This window comes from Engystomops pustulosus, chromosome 7 (genome assembly GCF_040894005.1).
Source record: "Engystomops pustulosus chromosome 7, aEngPut4.maternal, whole genome shotgun sequence".
Classification (NCBI taxonomy): domain Eukaryota; kingdom Metazoa; phylum Chordata; class Amphibia; order Anura; family Leptodactylidae; genus Engystomops; species Engystomops pustulosus.
The window spans coordinates 182,598,642-182,622,908 of NC_092417.1; the positions used below are offsets into that span (position 1 = coordinate 182,598,642).

Consider the following 24,267-nt stretch of genomic DNA (forward strand, 5'->3'; position numbering starts at 1 on the left):
TAACACTGGCTGCAGAGAGCACAGAGCACAGCAGTGTGAGGTCTGATTACACATCTCTCCAGGGACGATACATAACACTGGCTGCAGAGAGCACAGAGTACAGCAGTGTGAGGTCTGATTACACATCTCTCCAGGGACAATACATAACACTGGCTGCACAGAGCACAGAGCACAGCAGTGTGAGGTCTGATTACACATCTCTCCAGAGACAATACATAACACTGGCTGCAGAGAGCACAGAGCACAGCAGTGTGAGGTCTGATTACACATCTCTCCAGAGACAATACATAACACTGGCTGCAGAGAGCACAGAGCACAGCAGTGTGAGGTCTGATTACACATCTCTCCAGGGGCAATACATAACACTGGCTGCAGAGAGCACAGAGCACAGCAGTGTGAGGTCTGATTACACATCTCTCCAGGGACAATACATAACACTGGCTGCAGAGAGCACAGAGCACAGCAGTGTGAGGTCTGATTACACATCTCTCCAGGGACAATACATAACACTGGCTACAGAGAGCACAGAGCACAGCAGTGTGAGGTCTGATTACACATCTCTCCAGGGACAATACATAACACTGGCTGCAGAGAGCACAGAGCACAGCAGTGTGAGGACAATACATAACACTGGCTGCAGAGAGCACAGAGTACAGCAGTGTGAGGTCTGATTACACATCTCTCCAGGGACAATACATAACACTGGCTGCAGAGAGCACAAAGCACAGCAGTGTGAGGTCTGATTACACATCTCTCCAGGTACAATACATAACACTGGCTGCAGAGAGCACAGCAGTGTGAGGTCTGATTACACATCTCTCCAGGGACAATACCTCACACTGGCTGCAGAGAGCACAGAGCACAGCAGTGTGAGGTCTGATTACACATCTCTCCAGGGACAATACATAACACTGGCTGCAGAGAGCACAGAGCACAGCAGTGTGAGGTCTGATTACACATCTCTCTGGGGACAATACATAACACTGGCTGCAGAGAGCACAGAGCACAGCAGTGTGAGGTCTGATTACACATCTCTCCAGGGACAATACATAACACTGGCTGCACAGAGCACAGCAGTGTGAGGTCCGATTACACATCTCTCCAGGGACAATACATAACACTGGCTGCAGAGAGCACAGAGCGCAGCAGTGTGAGGTCTGATTACACATCTCTCCAGGGACAATACATAACACTGGCTGCAGAGAGCACAGCAGTGTGAGGTCTGATTACACATCTCTCCAGGGACAATACATAACACTGGCTGCAGAGAGCACAGAGCACAGCAGTGTGAGGTCTGATTACACATCTCTCTGGGGACAATACATAACACTGGCTGCAGAGAGCACAGAGCACAGCAGTGTGAGGTCTGATTACACATCTCTCCAGGGACAATACATAACACTGGCTGCAGAGAGCACAGAGCACAGCAGTGTGAGGTCTGATTACACATCTCTCCATGGACAATACATAACACTGGCTGCAGAGAGCACAGAGCACAGCAGTGTGAGGTCTGATTACACATCCCTCCAGGGACAATACATAACACTGGCTGCACAGAGCACAGCAGTGTGAGGTCTGATTACACATCTCTCCAGGGACAATACATAACACTGGCTGCAGAGAGCACAGAGCACAGCAGTGTGAGGTCTGATTACACATCTCTCCAGGGACAATACATAACACTGGCTGCAGAGAGCACAGAGCACAGCAGTGTGAGGTCTGATTACACATCTCTGCAGGGACAATACATAACACTGGCTGCAGAGAGCACAGAGCACAGCAGTGTGAGGTCTGATTACACATCTCTCCAGGGACAATACATAACACTGGCTGCAGGGAGCACAGATCACAGCAGTGTGAGGTCTGATTACACATCTCTCCAGGGACAATACATAACACTGGCTGCAGAGAGCACAGAGCACAGCAGTGTGAGGTCTGATTACACATCTCTCCAGGGACAATACATAACACTGGCTGCAGAGAGCACAGAGCACAGCAGTGTGAGGTCTGATTACACATCTCTCCATGGACAATACATAACACTGGCTGCAGAGAGCACAGAGCACAGCAGTGTGAGGTCTGATTACACATCCCTCCAGGGACAATACATAACACTGGCTGCACAGAGCACAGCAGTGTGAGGTCTGATTACACATCTCTCCAGGGACAATACATAACACTGGCTGCAGAGAGCACAGAGCGCAGCAGTGTGAGGTCTGATTACACATCTCTCCAGGGACAATACATAACACTGGCTGCAGAGAGCACAGCAGTGTGAGGTCTGATTACACATCTCTCCAGGGACAATACATAACACTGGCTGCAGAGAGCACAGAGCACAGCAGTGTGAGGTCTGATTACACATCTCTCCGGGGACAATACATAACACTGGCTGCAGAGAGCACAGAGCACAGCAGTGTGAGGTCTGATTACACATCTCTCCAGGGACAATACATAACACTGGCTGCAGAGAGCACAGAGCACAGCAGTGTGAGGTCTGATTACACATCTCTCCATGGACAATACATAACACTGGCTGCAGAGAGCACAGAGCACAGCAGTGTGAGGTCTGATTACACATCCCTCCAGGGACAATACATAACACTGGCTGCACAGAGCACAGAGCCCAGCAGTGTGAGGTCTGATTACACATCTCTCCAGGGACAGTGCATAACACTGGCTGCAGAGAGCACAGAGCACAGCAGTGTGAGGTCTGATTACACATCTCTCCAGGGACAATACATAACACTGGCTGCAGAGAGCACAGAGCACAGCAGTGTGAGGTCTGATTACACATCTCTCCAGGGACAATACATAACACTGGCTGCAGAGAGCACAGAGCACAGCAGTGTGAGGTCTGATTACACATCTCTCCAGGGACAATACATAACACTGGCTGCAGAGAGCACAGAGCACAGCAGTGTGAGGTCTGATTACACATCTCTCCAGGGACAATACAGTGACCTCAGTCACTTTGGTCACATTTGATAACAGATCCTGTTAATAATAAAGTGATTATGGGATCAGTGATCTTTCCATTATATGACATGCTGATACACAGTAATATTCGGCCATACCCTGCTCTGTGTATAACGTGTCCTTCCTCCTCAGACCGGCAGTGCGGGGGGGAGCTGGGGGATTTCTCTGGATACATCGAGTCTCCAAACTACCCCGGAAATTACCCAGCAAATACAGAGTGCACCTGGAACATCACCCCGCCCCCCAAGAGGCGGATCCTTATAGTGGTGCCGGAGATCTTCCTACCTATAGAAGATGAATGCGGAGATTACCTGGTGATGAGGAAGAGCCGTGAGTATCTCCTAGCTAGAGAATGCATGTGCTCTGGTGATCAGGTTACAGCACCCCATGTGAGGATCAGGTTACAGCACCCTCATGTGAGGATCAGGTTACAGCACCCTCATGTGAGGATCAGGTTACAGCACCCTCATGTGAGGATCAGGTTACAGCACCCTCATGTGAGGATCAGGTTACAGCACCCCTATGTGAGGATCAGGTTACAACGCCCCCATGTGAGGATCAGGTTACAGCACCCCTATGTGAGGATCAGGTTACAACGCCCCCATGTGAGGATCAGGTTACAGCACCCCTATGTGAGGATCAGGTTACAGCACCCCCATGTGAGGATCAGGTTACAGCACCCCCATGTGAGGATCAGGTTACAGCACCCTCATGTGAGGATCAGGTTACAGCCCCCATGTGAGGATCAGGTTACAGCACCCCCATGTGAGGATCAGGTTACAGCACCCCCATGTGAGGATCAGGTTACAGCCCCCATGTGAGGATCAGGTTACAGCACCCTCATGTGAGGATCAGGTTACAGCACCCCCATGTGAGGATCAGGTTACAGCACCCCTATGTGAGGATCAGGTTACAACGCCCCCATGTGAGGATCAGGTTACAGCACCCCTATGTGAGGATCAGGTTACAGCACCCCCATGTGAGGATCAGGTTACAGCACCCCCATGTGAGGATCATGTTACAGTGCCCTATGTGAGGATCAGGTTACAACGCCCCCATGTGAGGATCAGGTTACAGCACCCCCATGTGAGGATCAGGTTACTGCACCCCATGTGAGGATCAGGTTACAGCGCCCCATGTGAGGATCAGGTTACAGTGCCCCATGTGAGGATCAGGTTACAGCGCCCCATGTGAGGATCAGGTTACAACGCCCCCATGTGAGGATCAGGTTACAGCACCCCTATGTGAGGATCAGGTTACAGCACCCCTATGTGAGGATCAGGTTACTGCGCCCCATGTGAGGATCAGGTTACAGCGCCCCATGTGAGGATCAGGTTACAGCACCCCCATGTGAGGATCAGGTTACAGCACCCCCATGTGAGGATCAGGTTACAGCACCCCCATGTGAGGATCAGGTTACAGCACCCCTATGTGAGGATCAGGTTACAGCACCCCTATGTGAGGATCAGGTTACAACGCCCCCATGTGAGGATCAGGTTACAGCACCCCCATGTGAGGATCAGGTTACAGCACCCCCATGTGAGGATCAGGTTACAACGCCCCCATGTGAGGATCAGGTTACAGTGCCCCATGTGAGGATCAAGTTAAAGCAACCCCAATGGGTGGATCAGACTACAGCACCTTCTATGTGGTTATTCAATTATAACAATCCACTGTGAGGATCAGATTACAGCACCTTCTATCTGATAATCAAATCATAACAATCCACAGTGAGGACCAGGTTACAGCGCCCAATGTATAGTGACCAGGTTACAGCGCCCTCTGTATAGTGATCAGGTTACAGCGCCCTCTGTATAGTGATCAGGTTACAGTGCCCTCTGTATAGTGATCAGGTTACAGCGCCCCCTCTGTATAGTGACCAGGTTACAGCGCCCTCTGTATAGTGACCGGGTTACAGCGCCCCCTCTGTATAGTGACCAGGTTACAGCGCCCTCTGTATAGTGACCGGGTTACAGCGCCCTCTGTATAGTGACCGGGTTACAGCGCCCTCTGTATAGTGATCGGGTTACAGCGCCCTCTGTATAGTGATCAGGTTACAGCGCCCACTGTATAGTGATCAGGTTACAGCGCCCTCTGTATAGTGACCAGGTTACAGCGCCCACTGTATAGTGACCAGGTTACAGCGCCCTCTGTATAGTGACCAGGTTACAGCGCCCTCTGTATAGTGATCAGGTTACAGCGCCCTCTGTATAGTGATCAGGTTACAGCGCCCTCTGTATAGTGATCAGGTTACAGCACCCTCTGTATAGTGATCAGGTTACAACGCCCTCTGTATAGTGACCAGGTTACAGCGCCCACTATATAGTGATCAGGTTACAGCGCCCACTGTATAGTGATCAGGTTACAGCGCCCTCTGTATAGTGATCAGGTTACAGCGTCCTCTGTATAGTGATCAGGTTACAGCTCCCCCTCAGTATAGTGATCAGGTTACAGCTCCCCCTCTGTATAGTGACCAGGTTACAGCGCCCCCTCTGTATAGTGACCAGGTTACAGCCCCCTCTGTATAATGACCAGGTTACAGCGCCCACTGTATAGTGACCAGGTTACAAAGCACTCTGTATAGTGATCAGGTTACAGCGCCCTCTGTATAGTGACCAGGTTACAGCGCCCACTGTATAATGACCAGGTTACAGCACCCACTGTATAGTGACCAGGTTACAGCGCCCTCTGTATAGTGACAAGGTTACAGCGCCCTCTGTATATTGACCAGGTTACAGCGCCCTCTGTATAGTGATCATGTTACAGCGCCCTCTGTATAGTGATCAGGTTACAGCGCCCTCTGTATAGTGATCAGGTTACAGCGCCCTCTGTATAGTGATCAGGTTACAGCGCCCTCTGTATAGTGACCAGGTTACAGCGCCCTCTGTATAGTGATCAGGTTACAGCGCCCTCTGTATAGTGATCAGGTTACAGCGCCCTCTGTATAGTGATCAGGTTACAACGCCCTCTGTATAGTGACCAGGTTACAGCGCCCACTATATAGTGATCAGGTTACAGCGCCCTCTGTATAGTGATCAGGTTACAGCGCCCTCTGTATAGTGATCAGGTTACAGCGCCCTCTGTATAGTGATCAGGTTACAGCGCCCTCTGTATAGTGATCAGGTTACAGCGCCCTCTGTATAGTGATCAGGTTACAGCGCCCTCTGTATAGTGATCAGGTTACAGCGCCCTCTGTATAGTGATCAGGTTACAGCGCCCTCTGTATAGTGATCAGGTTACAGCGCCCTCTGTATAGTGATCAGGTTACAGCGCCCACTGTATAGTGATCAGGTTACAGCGCCCTCTGTATAGTGATCAGGGTACAGCGCCCTCTGTATAGTGATCAGGTTACAACGCCCTCTGTATAGTGACCAGGTTACAGCGCCCACTATATAGTGATCAGGTTACAGCGCCCTCTGTATAGTGATCAGGTTACAGCGCCCTCTGTATAGTGATCAGGTTACAGCGCCCTCTGTATAGTGATCAGGTTACAGCGCCCTCTGTATAGTGATCAGGTTACAGCGCCCTCTGTATAGTGATCAGGTTACAGCGCCCTCTGTATAGTGATCAGGTTACAGCGCCCTCTGTATAGTGATCAGGTTACATCGCCCTCTGTATAGTTATCAGATTACAGCGCCCTCTGTATAGTGATCAGGTTACAGCGCCCTCTGTATAGTGATCAGGTTACAGCGCCCTCTGTATAGTGATCAGGTTACAGCGCCCTCTGTATAGTGATCAGGTTACAGCGCCCTCTGTATAGTGATCAGGTTACAGCGCCCTCTGTATAGTGATCAGGTTACAGCGCCCTCTGTATAGTGATCAGGTTACAGCGCCCTCTGTATAGTGATCAGGTTACAGCGCCCTCTGCATAGTGATCAGGTTACAGCGCCCTCTGTATAGTGATCAGGTTACAGCGCCCTCTGCATAGCGATCAGGTTACAGCGCCCTCTGCATAGCGATCAGGTTACAGCGCCCTCTGCATAGCGATCAGGTTACAGCGCCCTCTGCATAGCGATCAGGTTACAGCGCCCTCTGCATAGCGATCAGGTTACAGCGCCCTCTGCATAGCGATCAGGTTACAGCGCCCTCTGCATAGCGATCAGGTTACAGCGCCCACTGTATAGCGATCAGGTTACAGCGCCCTCTGTATAGTGACCAGGTTACAGCGCCCTCTGTATAGTGACCAGGTTACAGCGCCCTCTGTATAGTGACCAGGTTACAGCGCCCTCTGTATAGTGACCAGGTTACAGCGCCCACTGTATAGTGATCAGGTTACAGCGCCCTCTGTATAGTGATCAGGTTACAGCGCCCTCTGTATAGTGATCAGGTTACAGCTCCCTCTGTATAGTGATCAGGTTACAGCTCCCTCTGTATAGTGACCAGGTTACAGCGCCCTCTGTATAGTGATCAGGTTACAGCGCCCACTGTATAGTGATCAGGTTACAGCGCCCTCGGTATAGTGACCAGGTTACAGCGCCCTCTCTTTTTATTGAAGCTTCTTCCAATTCGGTGACGACATATGAGACGTGTCAGACGTACGAGCGCCCAATCGCTTTCACCTCCCGCTCCAAGAAACTCTGGATCCAGTTCCGGTCCAATGAGGGAAACAGCGCTAAAGGCTTCCAGGTTCCGTATGTCACGTATGATGGTAAGAGCGTGTGAATAAGCCCCTTATCTCCACCACAGCAAGAACCGGTACTACCGGACTCCCAGAACCGTATGGCAGCAGCATTCCTGCTAGATTGTCAGCTCCTCAGCCCAGGATCCGTCTCTTCTGTCCTTAACAATATATATTTTTTTATTGTTTGCAGAAGATTATCAAGAACTAATAGAAGATATTGTCCGAGATGGAAGATTATACGCATCCGAAAACCACCAGGAGATACTGAAGGTAAGCAAATGGAAAGGCTAGTACTCTCTGTTATCAGCCACTACATCCCGGGGAGAGGAGACTGTACAGGGGGGGATACAATCTATTACTCTCTGTTATCAGCCATTACACCCCGGGGAGAGGAGACTGTACAGGGAGGATACAATCTATTACTCTCTGTTATCAGCCATTACATCCCGGGGAGAGGAGACTGTACAGGGGGGGGGGGGATACAATCTATTACTCTCTGTTATCAGCCATTACATCCCGGGGAGAGGAGACTGTACAGGGGGGATGCAATCTATTACTCTCTGTTATCAGCCATTACACCCCGGGGAGAGGAGACTGTACAGGGGGATACAATCTATTACTCTCTGTTATCAGCCATTACACCCCGGGGAGAGGAGACTGTACAGGGGGGATACAATCTATTACTCTCTGTTATCAGCCACTACATCCCGGGGAGAGGAGACTGTACAGGGGGGATACAATCTATTACTCTCTGTTATCAGCCATTACACCCCGGGGGGAGGAGACTGTACAGGGGGATACAATCTATTACTCTCTGTTATCAGCCATTACACCCCGGGGAGAGGAGACTGTACAGGGGCATACAATCTATTACTCTCTGTTATCAGCCATTACATCCCGGGGAGAGGAGACTGTACAGGGGGGGATACAATCTATTACTCTCTGTTATCAGCCATTACATCCCGGGGAGAGGAGACTGTACAGGGGGGATACAATCTATTACTCTCTGTTATCAGCCATTACACCCCGGGGAGAGGAGACTGTACAGGGGGATACAATCTATTACTCTCTGTTATCAGCCATTACACCCCGGGGAGAGGAGACTGTACAGGGGGGATACAATCTATTACTCTCTGTTATCAGCCATTACATCCCGGGGAGAGGAGACTGTACAGGGGGGATACAATCTATTACTCTCTGTTATCAGCCATTACACCCCGGGGAGAGGAGACTGTACAGGGGGGGATACAATCTATTACTCTCTGTTATCAGCCATTACATCCCGGGGAGAGGAGACTGTACAGGGGGGATACAATCTATTACTCTCTGTTATCAGCCATTACACCCCGGGGAGAGGAGACTGTACAGGGGGGATACAATCTATTACTCTCTGTTATCAGCCATTACACCCCGGGGAGAGGAGACTGTACAGGGGGGGGATACAATCTATTACTCTCTGTTATCAGCCATTACACCCCGGGGAGAGGAGACTGTACAGGGGGGGATACAATCTATTACTCTCTGTTATCAGCCATTACACCCCGGGGAGAGGAGACTGTACAGGGGGATACAATCTATTACTCTCTGTTATCAGCCATTACATCCCGGGGAGAGGAGACTGTACAGGGGGGATACAATCTATTACTCTCTGTTATCAGCCATTACATCCCGGGGAGAGGAGACTGTACAGGAGGGATACAATCTATTACTCTCTGTTATCAGCCATTACATCCCGGGGAGAGGAGACTGTACAGGGGGGATACAATCTATTACTCTCTGTTATCAGCCATTACACCCCGGGGAGAGGAGACTGTACAGGGGGATACAATCTATTACTCTCTGTTATCAGCCATTACATCCCGGGGAGAGGAGACTGTACAGGGGGGATACAATCTATTACTCTCTGTTATCAGCCATTACATCCCGGGGAGAGGAGACTGTACAGGGGGGGATACAATCTATTACTCTCTGTTATCAGCCATTACACCCCGGGGAGAGGAGACTGTACAGGGGGATACAATCTATTACTCTCTGTTATCAGCCATTACACCCCGGGGAGAGGAGACTGTACAGGGGGATACAATCTATTACTCTCTGTTATCAGCCATTACACCCCGGGGAGAGGAGACTGTACAGGGGGATACAATCTATTACTCTCTGTTATCAGCCATTACACCCCGGGGAGAGGAGACTGTACAGGGGGGGGATACAATCTATTACTCTCTGTTATCAGCCATTACATCCCGGGGAGAGGAGACTGTACAGGGGGGATACAATCTATTACTCTCTGTTATCAGCCATTACACCCCGGGGAGAGGAGACTGTACAGGGGGGGGGATACAATCTATTACTCTCTGTTATCAGCCATTACACCCCGGGGAGAGGAGACTGTACAGGGGGATACAATCTATTACTCTCTGTTATCAGCCATTACACCCCGGGGAGAGGAGACTGTACAGGGGGGGATACAATCTATTACTCTCTGTTATCAGCCATTACACCCCGGGGAGAGGAGACTGTACAGGGGGATACAATCTATTACTCTCTGTTATCAGCCATCACATCCCGGGGAGAGGAGACTGTACAGGGGGATACAATCTATTACTCTCTGTTATCAGCCATTACACCCCGGGGAGAGGAGACTGTACAGGGGGGATACAATCTATTACTCTCTGTTATCAGCCATTACACCCCGGGGAGAGGAGACTGTACAGGGGGGATACAATCTATTACTCTCTGTTATCAGCCATCACATCCCGGGGAGAGGAGACTGTACAGGGGGGGGGGGGGGATACAATCTATTACTCTCTGTTATCAGCCACTACATCCCGGGGAGAGGAGACTGTACAGGGGGATACAATCTATTACTCTCTGTTATCAGCCATTACACCCCGGGGAGAGGAGACTGTACAGGGGGGATACAATCTATTACTCTCTGTTATCAGCCATTACATCCCGGGGAGAGGAGACTGTACAGGGGGATACAATCTATTACTCTCTGTTATCAGCCATTACATCCCGGGGAGAGGAGACTGTACAGGGGGGATACAATCTATTACTCTCTGTTATCAGCCATTACACCCCGGGGAGAGGAGACTGTACAGGGGGGGGGATACAATCTATTACTCTCTGTTATCAGCCATTACATCCCGGGGAGAGGAGACTGTACAGGGGGGGATACAATCTATTACTCTCTGTTATCAGCCATTACACCCAGGGGAGAGGAGACTGTACAGGGGGGATACAATCTATTACTCTCTGTTATCAGCCATTACACCCCGGGGAGAGGAGACTGTACAGGGGGGGGATACAATCTATTACTCTCTGTTATCAGCCATTACACCCCGGGGAGAGGAGACTGTACAGGGGGGATACAATCTATTACTCTCTGTTATCAGCCATTACACCCCGGGGAGAGGAGACTGTACAGGGGGGGGGATACAATCTATTACTCTCTGTTATCAGCCATTACATCCCGGGGAGAGGAGACTGTACAGGGGGGATACAATCTATTACTCTCTGTTATCAGCCATTACATCCCGGGGAGAGGAGACTGTACAGGGGGGGATACAATCTATTACTCTCTGTTATCAGCCATTACACCCCGGGGAGAGGAGACTGTACAGGGGGGATACAATCTATTACTCTCTGTTATCAGCCATTACATCCCGGGGAGAGGAGACTGTACAGGGGGGGATACAATCTATTACTCTCTGTTATCAGCCATTACATCCCGGGGAGAGGAGACTGTACAGGGGGGGGGATACAATCTATTACTCTCTGTTATCAGCCATTACACCCCGGGGAGAGGAGACTGTACAGGGGGATACAATCTATTACTCTCTGTTATCAGCCATTACATCCCGGGGAGAGGAGACTGTACAGGGGGGGGATACAATCTATTACTCTCTGTTGTCAGCCATTACATCCCGGGGAGAGGAGACTGTACAGGGGGGATACAATCTATTACTCTCTGTTATCAGCCATTACATCCCGGGGAGAGGAGACTGTACAGGGGGGGGATACAATCTATTACTCTCTGTTATCAGCCATTACATCCCGGGGAGAGGAGACTGTACAGGGGGGGGGATACAATCTATTACTCTCTGTTATCAGCCATTACACCCCGGGGAGAGGAGACTGTACAGGGGGGGGGATACAATCTATTACTCTCTGTTATCAGCCATTACATCCCGGGGAGAGGAGACTGTACAGGGGGGATACAATCTATTACTCTCTGTTATCAGCCATTACATCCCGGGGAGAGGAGACTGTACAGGGGGGGGATACAATCTATTACTCTCTGTTATCAGCCATTACATCCCGGGGAGAGGAGACTGTACAGGGGGGATACAATCTATTACTCTCTGTTATCAGCCATTACACCCCGGGGAGAGGAGACTGTACAGGGGGGGGATACAATCTATTACTCTCTGGTATCAGCCATTACACCCTGGGGAGAGGAGACTGTACAGGGGGGATACAATCCATTACTCTCTGTTATCAGCCATTACATCCCGGGGAGAGGAGACTGTACAGGGGGGGATACAATCTATTACTCTCTGTTATCAGCCATTACATCCCGGGGAGAGGAGACTGTACAGGGGGGGATACAATCTATTACTCTCTGTTATCAGCCATTACACCCCGGGGAGAGGAGACTGTACAGGGGGATACAATCTATTACTCTCTGTTATCAGCCATTACATCCTATGGAGAGGATCACTGTGTAGTACTGCCACCTGCTGGTCACATAAGTCACGGACTCTTTAGCAGTGGTTTTGGGGGCTCTCGGACTGACCCCTCTTGCCTCCCCCTGGTATCGGGGTGTAGATGTGACCCCCTGTCCTTGTCCTGCAGGATAAGAAGCTGATTAAGGCGCTGTTTGACGTTCTCGCGCACCCCCAGAACTACTTCAAGTACACGGCGCAGGAATCCCGGGAGATGTTTCCCAAATCCTTCATCAGACTCCTCCGCGCCAAAGTCTCCAGATTCCTGCGGCCCTATAAGTAGCCGGACAGCCGCAGCACATCGCACCACTCGGCCTGCGCCCCTGCAGCTCGTCAGGAGGAAGGGTAAAGGGCTCCCATCATTTTTGGGTGAATTTTGGCAAATCTTTGGACAAGGTCTCAATGGATCTATGGAGTCGCCATGAACATGTGAGACGGCAGGACCTCCGGGTAGTGTCAGGCGGAGGCCGTAAAGCCGCAGCACCTCTGTATCTACCAAACCATCAGGAACAAATCTCGTATCTCCGATGGAATCAGACGCCGGATCACCGGCCGTGGATGAGCTCGCTGGCCCCTGACTGACACTGACCCGACCAGCCCCTTTAAGAGGGACCAGATTTTGGGGCTAAACTTCTTATCTTGGACACTTCCCGGAGGCACAGAAAAATATTGTGATATAAAAAGGGACAAATCTTCAGAGACTTCGGGTGCTGGACGCTGACGAGGACTCCTGCAGAGCATCGCACACTCTGCAGACCGCGCATCCTTTATGTATTTGGCTGTAAATGTTGTACAGAATTGTTACGCACTATAAATATACGTCGCCCGGCGGCCGTAGCCTCATAGGATGTCACAGGATTAAGAGAATATTTTTTTAGTCTTGGGGAATAATTAAAGGAAAAAAAAAAAGCGCTTATTCACCGTAACACGACCCGCAGTCCTGTGTAATCATAACCCACCACTAGGGGGAGCTCACTACATACACATTATACACCACCACTAGGGGGAGATCACTACATACACATTATACACCACCACTAGGAGGAGATCACTACATACACATTATACACCACCACTAGGGGGAGCTCACTACATACACATTATACACCACCACTAGGGGAGATCACTACATACAGATTATACACCACCACTAGGAGGAGATCACTACATACAGATTATACACCACCAGTAGGAGGAGATCACTACATACACATTATACACCACCACTAGGAGGAGATCACTACATACACATTATACACCACCACTAGGGGGAGATCACTACATACACATTATACACCACCACTAGGGGGAGATCACTACATACACATTATACACCACCACTAGGGGGAGATCACTACATACAGATTATACACCACCACTAGGAGGAGATCACTACATACAGATTATACACCACCACTAGGGGGAGATCACTACATACACATTATACACCACCACTAGGGGGAGATCACTACATACAGATTATACACCACCACTAGGGGGAGATCACTACATACACATTATACACCACCACTAGGGGGAGATCACTACATACAGATTATACACCACCACTAGGGGGAGATCACTACATACACATTATACACCACCACTAGGAGGAGATCACTACATACACATTATACACCACCACTAGGAGGAGATCACTACATACACATTATACACCACCACTAGGGGGAGATCACTACATACACATTATACACCACCACTAGGAGGAGATCACTACATATACATTATACACCACCACTAGGAGGAGATCACTACATACACATTATACACCACCACTAGGAGGAGATCACTACATACACATTATACACCACCACTAGGGGGAGATCACTACATACACATTATACACCACCACTAGGGGGAGATCACTACATACACATTATACACCACCACTAGGGGGAGATCACTACATACACATTATACACCACCACTAGGAGGAGATCACTACATACAGATTATACACCACCACTAGGGGGAGATCACTACATACACATTATACACCACCACTAGGAGGAGATCACTACATACAGATTATACACCACCACTAGGAGGAGATCACTACATACACATTATACACCACCACTAGGAGGAGATCACTACATACACATTATACACCACCACTAGGGGGAGATCACTACATACACATTATACACCACCACTAGGAGGAGATCACTACATACAGATTATACACCACCACTAGGAGGAGATCACTACATACACATTATACACCACCACTAGGAGGAGATCACTACATACACATTATACACCACCACTAGGGGGAGATCACTACATACAGATTATACACCACCACTAGGGGGAGATCACTACATACAGATTATATACCACCACTAGGGGGAGATCACTACATACACATTATACACCACCACTAGGGGGGGCTCACTACATACACATTATACACCACCACTAGGGGGAGATCACTACATACACATTATACACCACCACTAGGGGGAAATCACTACATACACATTATACATCACCACTAGGAGGAGATCACTACATACAGATTATACACCACCACTAGGGGGAGATCACTACATACACATTATACACCACCACTAGGAGGAGATCACTACATACACATTATACACCACCACTAGGAGGAGATCACTACATACACATTATACACCACCACTAGGGGGAGATCACTACATATAGATTATACACCACCACTAGGAGGAGATCACTACATACACATTATACACCACCACTAGGGGGAGCTCACTACATACAGATTATACACCACCACTAGGGGGAGATCACTACATACAGATTATACACCACCACTAGGAGGAGATCACTACATACAGATTATACACCACCACTAGGGGGAGATCACTACATACACATTATACACCACCACTAGGAGGAGATCACTACATACACATTATACACCACCACTAGGGGGAGATCACTACATACATATTATACACCACCACTAGGGGGAGATCACTACATACACATTATACACCACCACTAGGGGGAGATCACTACATACACATTATACACCACCACTAGGAGGAGATCACTACATACACATTATACACCACCACTAGGGGGAGATCACTACATACATATTATACACCACCACTAGGGGGAGATCACTACATACACATTATACACCACCACTAGGGGGAGATCACTACATACAGATTATACACCACCACTAGGAGGAGATCACTACATACACATTATACACCACCACTAGGGGGAGATCACTACATACACATTATACACCGCCACTAGGGGGAGATCACTACATACACATTATACACCACCACTAGGAGGAGATCACTACATACACATTATACACCACCACTAGGAGGAGATCACTACATACACATTATACACCACCACTAGGAGGAGATCACTACATACAGATTATACACCACCACTAGGGGGAGATCACTACATACACATTATACACCACCACTAGGGGGGGGGATCACTACATACACATTATACACCACCACTAGGGGAGCTCACTACATACACATTATACACCACCACTAGGGGGGGGATCACTACATACACATTATACACCACCACTAGGGGGGGGGATCACTACATACACATTATACACCACCACTAGGGGGAGATCACTACATACAGATTATACACCACCACTAGGAGGAGATCACTACATACAGATTATACATCACCACTAGGAGGAGATCACTACATACACATTATACACCACCACTAGGGGGAGATCACTACATACACATTATACACCACCACTAGGGGGAGCTCACTACATACACATTATACACCACCACTAGGGGGAGATCACTACATACAGATTATACACCACCACTAGGGGGAGATCACTACATACACATTATACACCACCACTAGGAGGAGATCACTACATACACATTATACACCACCACTAGGAGGAGATCACTACATACAGATTATACACCACCACTAGGAGGAGATCACTACATACAGATTATACACCACCACTAGGAGGAGATCACTACATACACATTATACACCACCACTAGGAGGAGCTCACTACATACAGATTATACACCACCACTAGGAGGAGATCACTACATACAGATTATACACCACCACTAGGAGGAGATCACTACATACACATTATACACCACCACTAGGGGGAGATCACTACATACACATTATACACCACCACTAGGAGGAGATCACTACATACACATTATACACCACCACTAGGGGAGCTCACTACATACACATTATACACCACCACTAGGGGGAGATCACTACATACAGATTATACACCACCACTAGGAGGAGATCACTGCATACACATTATACACCACCACTAGGAGGAGATCACTACATACAGATTATACACCACCACTAGGAGGAGATCACTGCATACACATTATACATCACCACTAGGAGGAGATCACTACATACAGATTATACACCACCACTAGGAGGAGATCACTACATAAAGATTATACACCACCACTAGGGGGAGATCACTACATACACATTATACACCACCACTAGGAGGAGATCACTACATACACATTATACACCACCACTAGGAGGAGATCACTACATACACATTATACACCACCACTAGGAGGAGATCACTACATACACATTATACACCACCACTAGGGGGAGCTCACTACATACACATTATACACCACCACTAGGAGGAGATCACTACATACACATTATACACCACCACTAGGGGGAGCGCACTACATACAGATTATACACCACCACTAGGGGGAGATCACTACATACAGATTATACACCACCACTAGGAGGAGATCACTACATACACATTATACACCGCCACTAGGAGGAGATCACTACATACACATTATACACCACCACTAGGGGGAGATCACTACATACACATTATACACCACCACTAGGGGGAGATCACTACATACAGATTATACACCACCACTAGGGGGAGATCACTACATACAGATTATACACCACCACTAGGGGGAGATCACTACATACAGATTATACACCACCACTAGGAGGAGATCACTACATACACATTATACATCACCACTAGGAGGAGATCACTACATACACATTATACACCACCACTAGGGGGAGATCACTACATACACATTATACACCACCACTAGGGGGAGATCACTACATACACATTATACACCACCACTAGGAGGAGATCACTACATACACATTATACACCACCACTAGGAGGAGATCACTACATACACATTATACACCACCACTAGGGGGAGATCACTACATACAGATTATACACCACCACTAGGAGGAGATCACTACATACACATTATACACCACCACTAGGGGGAGATCACTACATACACATTATACACCAACACTAGGAGGAGATCACTACATACACATTATACACCACCACTAGGAGGAGATCACTACATACACATTATACACCGCCACTAGGAGGAGATCACTACATACACATTATACACCGCCACTAGGGGGAGATCACTACATACACATTATACACCACCACTAGGGGGAGATCACTACATACACATTATACACCACCACTAGGGGGAGATCACTACATACACATTATACACCACCACTAGGGGGAGATCACTACATACACATTATACACCACCACTAGGGGGAGATCACTACATACACATTATACATCACCACTAGGAGGAGATCACTACATACACATTATACACCACCACTAGGAGGAGATCACTACATACACATTATACACCACCACTAGGGGGAGATCACTACATACACATTATACACCACCACTAGGGGGAGATCACTACATACACATTATACACCACCACTAGGAGGAGATCACTACATACACATTATACACCACCACTAGGGGGAGATCACTACATACACATTATACACCACCACTAGGGGGAGATCACTACATACACATTATACACCACCACTAGGAGGAGATCACTACATACAGATTATATACCACCACTAGGGGGAGATCACTACATACAGATTATACACCACCACTAGGGGGAGCTCACTACATACACATTATACACCACCACTAGGAGGAGATCACTACATACACATTATACACCACCACTAGGGGGAGATCACTACATACACATTATACACCACCACTAGGGGGAGATCACTACATACACATTATACACCACCACTAGGAGGAGATCACTACATACACATTATACACCACCACTAGGAGGAGATCACTACATACACATTATACACCACCACTAGGAGGAGATCACTACATACACATTATACACCACCACTAGGGGGAGATCACTACATACACATTATACACCACCACTAGGAGGAGATCACTACATACACATTATACATCACCACTAGGAGGAGATCACTACATACACATTATACACCACCACTAGGGGGAGATCACTACATACACATTATACACCACCACTAGGGGGAGCTCACTACATATAGATTATACACCACCACTAGGGGGAGCTCACTACATACACATTATACACCACCACTAGGAGGAGATCACTACATACACATTATACACCACCACTAGGGGGAGATCACTACATACACATTATACACCACCACTAGGGGGAGATCACTACATACACATTATACACCACCACTAGGAGGAGATCACTACATACAGATTATACACCACCACTAGGGGGAGATCACTACATACACATTATACACCACCACTAGGAGGAGATCACTACATACAGATTATACACCACCACTAGGGGGAGCTCAGTACATACAGATTATACACCACCACTAGGGGGAGATCACTACATACAGATTATACACCACCACTAGGAGGAGATCACTACATACACATTATACACCACCACTAGGAGGAGATCACTACATACACATTATACACCACCACTAGGGGGAGATCACTACATACACATTATACACCACCACTAGGGGGAGATCACTACATACACATTATACACCACCACTAGGAGGAGATCACTACATACACATTATACACCACCACTAGGAGGAGATCACTACATACACATTATACACCACCACTAGGAGGAGATTACTACATACACATTATACACCACCACTAGGAGGAGCTCACTACATACACATTATACACCACCACTAGGAGGAGATCACTACATACAGATTATACACCACCACTAGGGGGAGCTCACTACATACACATTATACACCACCACTAGGGTGAGATCACTACATACACATTAAACACCACCACTAGGGGGAGATCACTACATACACATTATACACCACCACTAGGAGGAGATCACTACATACACATTATACACCACCACTAGGAGGAGATCACTACATACACATTATACACCACCACTAGGAGGAGATCACTACATACACATTATACACCACCACTAGGAGGAGATCACTACATACACATTATACACCACCACTAGGGGGAGATCACTACATACACATTATACACCACCACTAGGAGGAGATCACTACATACACATTATACACCACCACTAGGAGGAGATCACTACATACAGAATATACACCACCACTAGGAGGAGATCACTACATACACATTATACACCACCACTAGGGGGAGCTCACTACATACACATTATACACCACCACTAGGAGGAGATCACTACATACACATTATACACCACCACTAGGGGAGAGATCACTACATACACATTATACACCACCACTAGGAGGAGATCACTACATACAGAGTATACACCACCACTAGGAGGAGATCACTACATACAGATTATACACCACCACTAGGGGGAGCTCACTACATACACATTATACACCACCACTAGGAGGAGATCACTACATACACATTATACACCACCACTAGGAGGAGATCACTACATACAGAGTATACACCACCACTAGGAGGAGATCACTACATACAGATTATACACCACCACTAGGGGGAGCTCACTACATACACATTATACACCACCACTAGGGGGAGATCACTACATACACATTATACACCACCACTAGGAGGAGATCACTACATACACATTATACACCACCACTAGGGGAGAGATCACTACATACACATTATACACCACCACTAGGAGGAGATCACTACATACAGAGTATACACCACCACTAGGAGGAGATCACTACATACAGATTATACACCACCACTAGGGGGAGCTCACTACATACACATTATACACCACCACTAGGAGGAGATCACTACATACACATTATACACCACCACTAGGAGGAGATCACTACATACACATTATACACCACCACTAGGAGGAGATCACTACATACAGAGTATACACCACCACTCGGAGGAGATCACTACATACAGATTATACACCACCACTAGGGGGAGCTCACTACATACACATTATACACCACCACTAGGGGGAGATCACTACATACACATTATACACCACCACTAGGGGGAGATCACTACATACACATTATACACCACCACTAGGAGGAGATCACTACATACACATTATACACCACCACTAGGAGGAGATCACTACATACACATTATACACCACCACTAGGAGGAGATCACTACATACACATTATACACCACCACTAGGGGGAGATCACTACATACACATTATACACCACCACTAGGGGGAGATCACTACATACACATTATACACCACCACTAGGAGGAGCTCACTACATACACATTATACACCACCACTAGGGGGAGATCACTACATATAGATTATACACCACCACTAGGGGGAGCTCACTACATACACATTATACACCACCACTAGGAGGAGATCACTACATACACATTATACACCACCACTAGGGGGAGATCACTACATACACATTATACACCACCACTAGGGGGAGATCACTACATACACATTATACACCACCACTAGGAGGAGATCACTACATACAGATTATACACCACCACTAGGGGGAGATCACTACATACACATTATACACCACCACTAGGAGGAGATCACTACATACAGATTATACACCACCACTAGGGGGAGCTCAGTACATACAGATTATACACCACCACTAGGGGGAGATCACTACATACAGATTATACACCACCACTAGGAGGAGATCACTACATACACATTATACACCACCACTAGGAGGAGATCACTACATACACATTATACACCACCACTAGGGGGAGATCACTACATACACATTATACACCACCACTAGGGGGAGATCACTACATACACATTATACACCACCACTAGGAGGAGATCACTACATACACATTATACACCACCACTAGGAGGAGATCACTACATACACATTATACACCACCACTAGGAGGAGATTACTACATACACATTATACACCACCACTAGGAGGAGCTCACTACATACACATTATACACCACCACTAGGAGGAGATCACTACATACAGATTATACACCACCACTAGGGGGAGCTCACTACATACACATTATACACCACCACTAGGGTGAGATCACTACATACACATTAAACACCACCACTAGGGGGAGATCACTACATACACATTATACACCACCACTAGGAGGAGATCACTACATACACATTATACACCACCACTAGGAGGAGATCACTACATACACATTATACACCACCACTAGGAGGAGATCACTACATACACATTATACACCACCACTAGGAGGAGATCACTACATACACATTATACACCACCACTAGGGGGAGATCACTACATACACATTATACACCACCACTAGGAGGAGATCACTACATACACATTATACACCACCACTAGGAGGAGATCACTACATACAGAATATACACCACCACTAGGAGGAGATCACTACATACACATTATACACCACCACTAGGGGGAGCTCACTACATACACATTATACACCACCACTAGGAGGAGATCACTACATACACATTATACACCACCACTAGGGGAGAGATCACTACATACACATTATACACCACCACTAGGAGGAGATCACTACATACAGAGTATACACCACCACTAGGAGGAGATCACTACATACAGATTATACACCACCACTAGGGGGAGCTCACTACATACACATTATACACCACCACTAGGAGGAGATCACTACATACACATTATACACCACCACTAGGAGGAGATCACTACATACAGAGTATACACCACCACTAGGAGGAGATCACTACATACAGATTATACACCACCACTAGGGGGAGCTCACTACATACACATTATACACCACCACTAGGGGGAGATCACTACATACACATTATACACCACCACTAGGAGGAGATCACTACATACACATTATACACCACCACTAGGGGAGAGATCACTACATACACATTATACACCACCACTAGGAGGAGATCACTACATACAGAGTATACACCACCACTAGGAGGAGATCACTACATACAGATTATACACCACCACTAGGGGGAGCTCACTACATACACATTATACACCACCACTAGGAGGAGATCACTACATACACATTATACACCACCACTAGGAGGAGATCACTACATACACATTATACACCACCACTAGGAGGAGATCACTACATACAGAGTATACACCACCACTCGGAGGAGATCACTACATACAGATTATACACCACCACTAGGGGGAGCTCACTACATACACATTATACACCACCACTAGGGGGAGATCACTACATACACATTATACACCACCACTAGGGGGAGATCACTACATACACATTATACACCACCACTAGGAGGAGATCACTACATACACATTATACACCACCACTAGGAGGAGATCACTACATACACATTATACACCACCACTAGGAGGAGATCACTACATACACATTATACACCACCACTAGGGGGAGATCACTACATACACATTATACACCACCACTAGGGGGAGATCACTACATACACATTATACACCACCACTAGGAGGAGCTCACTACATACACATTATACACCACCACTAGGGGGAGATCACTACATACACATTATACACCACCACTAGGGGGAGATCACTACATACACATTATACACCACCACTAGGGGGAGATCACTACATACACATTATACACCACCACTAGGGGGAGATCACTACATACAGATTATACACCACCACTAGGGGGAGGTCACTACATACACATTATACACCACCACTAGGAGGAGGTCACTACATACAGATTATACACCACCACTAGGGGGAGATCACTACATACACATTATACACCACCACTAGGGGGAGATCACTACATACACATTATACATCACCACTAGGGGGAGCTCACTACATACACATTATACACCACCACTAGGAGGAGATCACTACATACACATTATACACCACCACTAGGGGGAGATCACTACATACACATTATACACCACCACTAGGGGGAGATCACTACATACAGATTATACATCACCACTAGGGGGAGATCACTACATACAGATTATACACCACCACTAGGAGGAGATCACTACATACACATTATACACCACCACTAGGGGAAGATCACTACATACACATTATACACCACCACTAGGAGGAGCTCACTACATACACATTATACACCACCACTAGGAGGAGATCACTACATACACATTATACACCACCACTAGGAGGAGATCACTACATACAGGTTATACACCACCACTAGGGGGAGATCACTACATACACATTATACACCACCACTAGGGGGAGATCACTACATACACATTATACACCACCACTAGGGGGAGATCACTACATACACATTATACACCACCACTAGGGGGAGATCAATACATACACATTATACACCACCACTAGGGGGAGATCAATACATACACATTATACACCACCACTAGGAGGAGATCACTACATACACATTATACACCACCACTAGGGGGAGATCACTACATACACATTATACACCACCACTAGGGGGAGCTCACTACATACAGATTATACACCACCACTAGGGGGAGATCACTACATACACAT

At 47.4% G+C, this 24,267-nt stretch overlaps 1 protein-coding gene across 3 annotated transcripts in view; it reads left to right on the plus strand.

Annotated features, from left to right (window-relative positions):
* SCUBE2 (signal peptide, CUB domain and EGF like domain containing 2) overlaps positions 1-13,256 on the plus strand; it is a 95,936-nt gene extending 82,680 nt beyond the window's left edge. For all 3 annotated transcript variants that reach the window (XM_072119140.1, XM_072119139.1, XM_072119141.1), the window contains 4 exons: positions 3,112-3,309; positions 7,475-7,627; positions 7,791-7,870; positions 12,461-13,256. In XM_072119140.1, coding sequence (XP_071975241.1) covers positions 3,112-3,309; positions 7,475-7,627; positions 7,791-7,870; positions 12,461-12,613 — 584 coding nt within the window. In that variant the 3' untranslated portion in view covers positions 12,614-13,256. The remainder of the gene's footprint in view (positions 1-3,111; positions 3,310-7,474; positions 7,628-7,790; positions 7,871-12,460) is intronic.
* Positions 13,257-24,267: the final 11,011 nt, after the last annotated feature.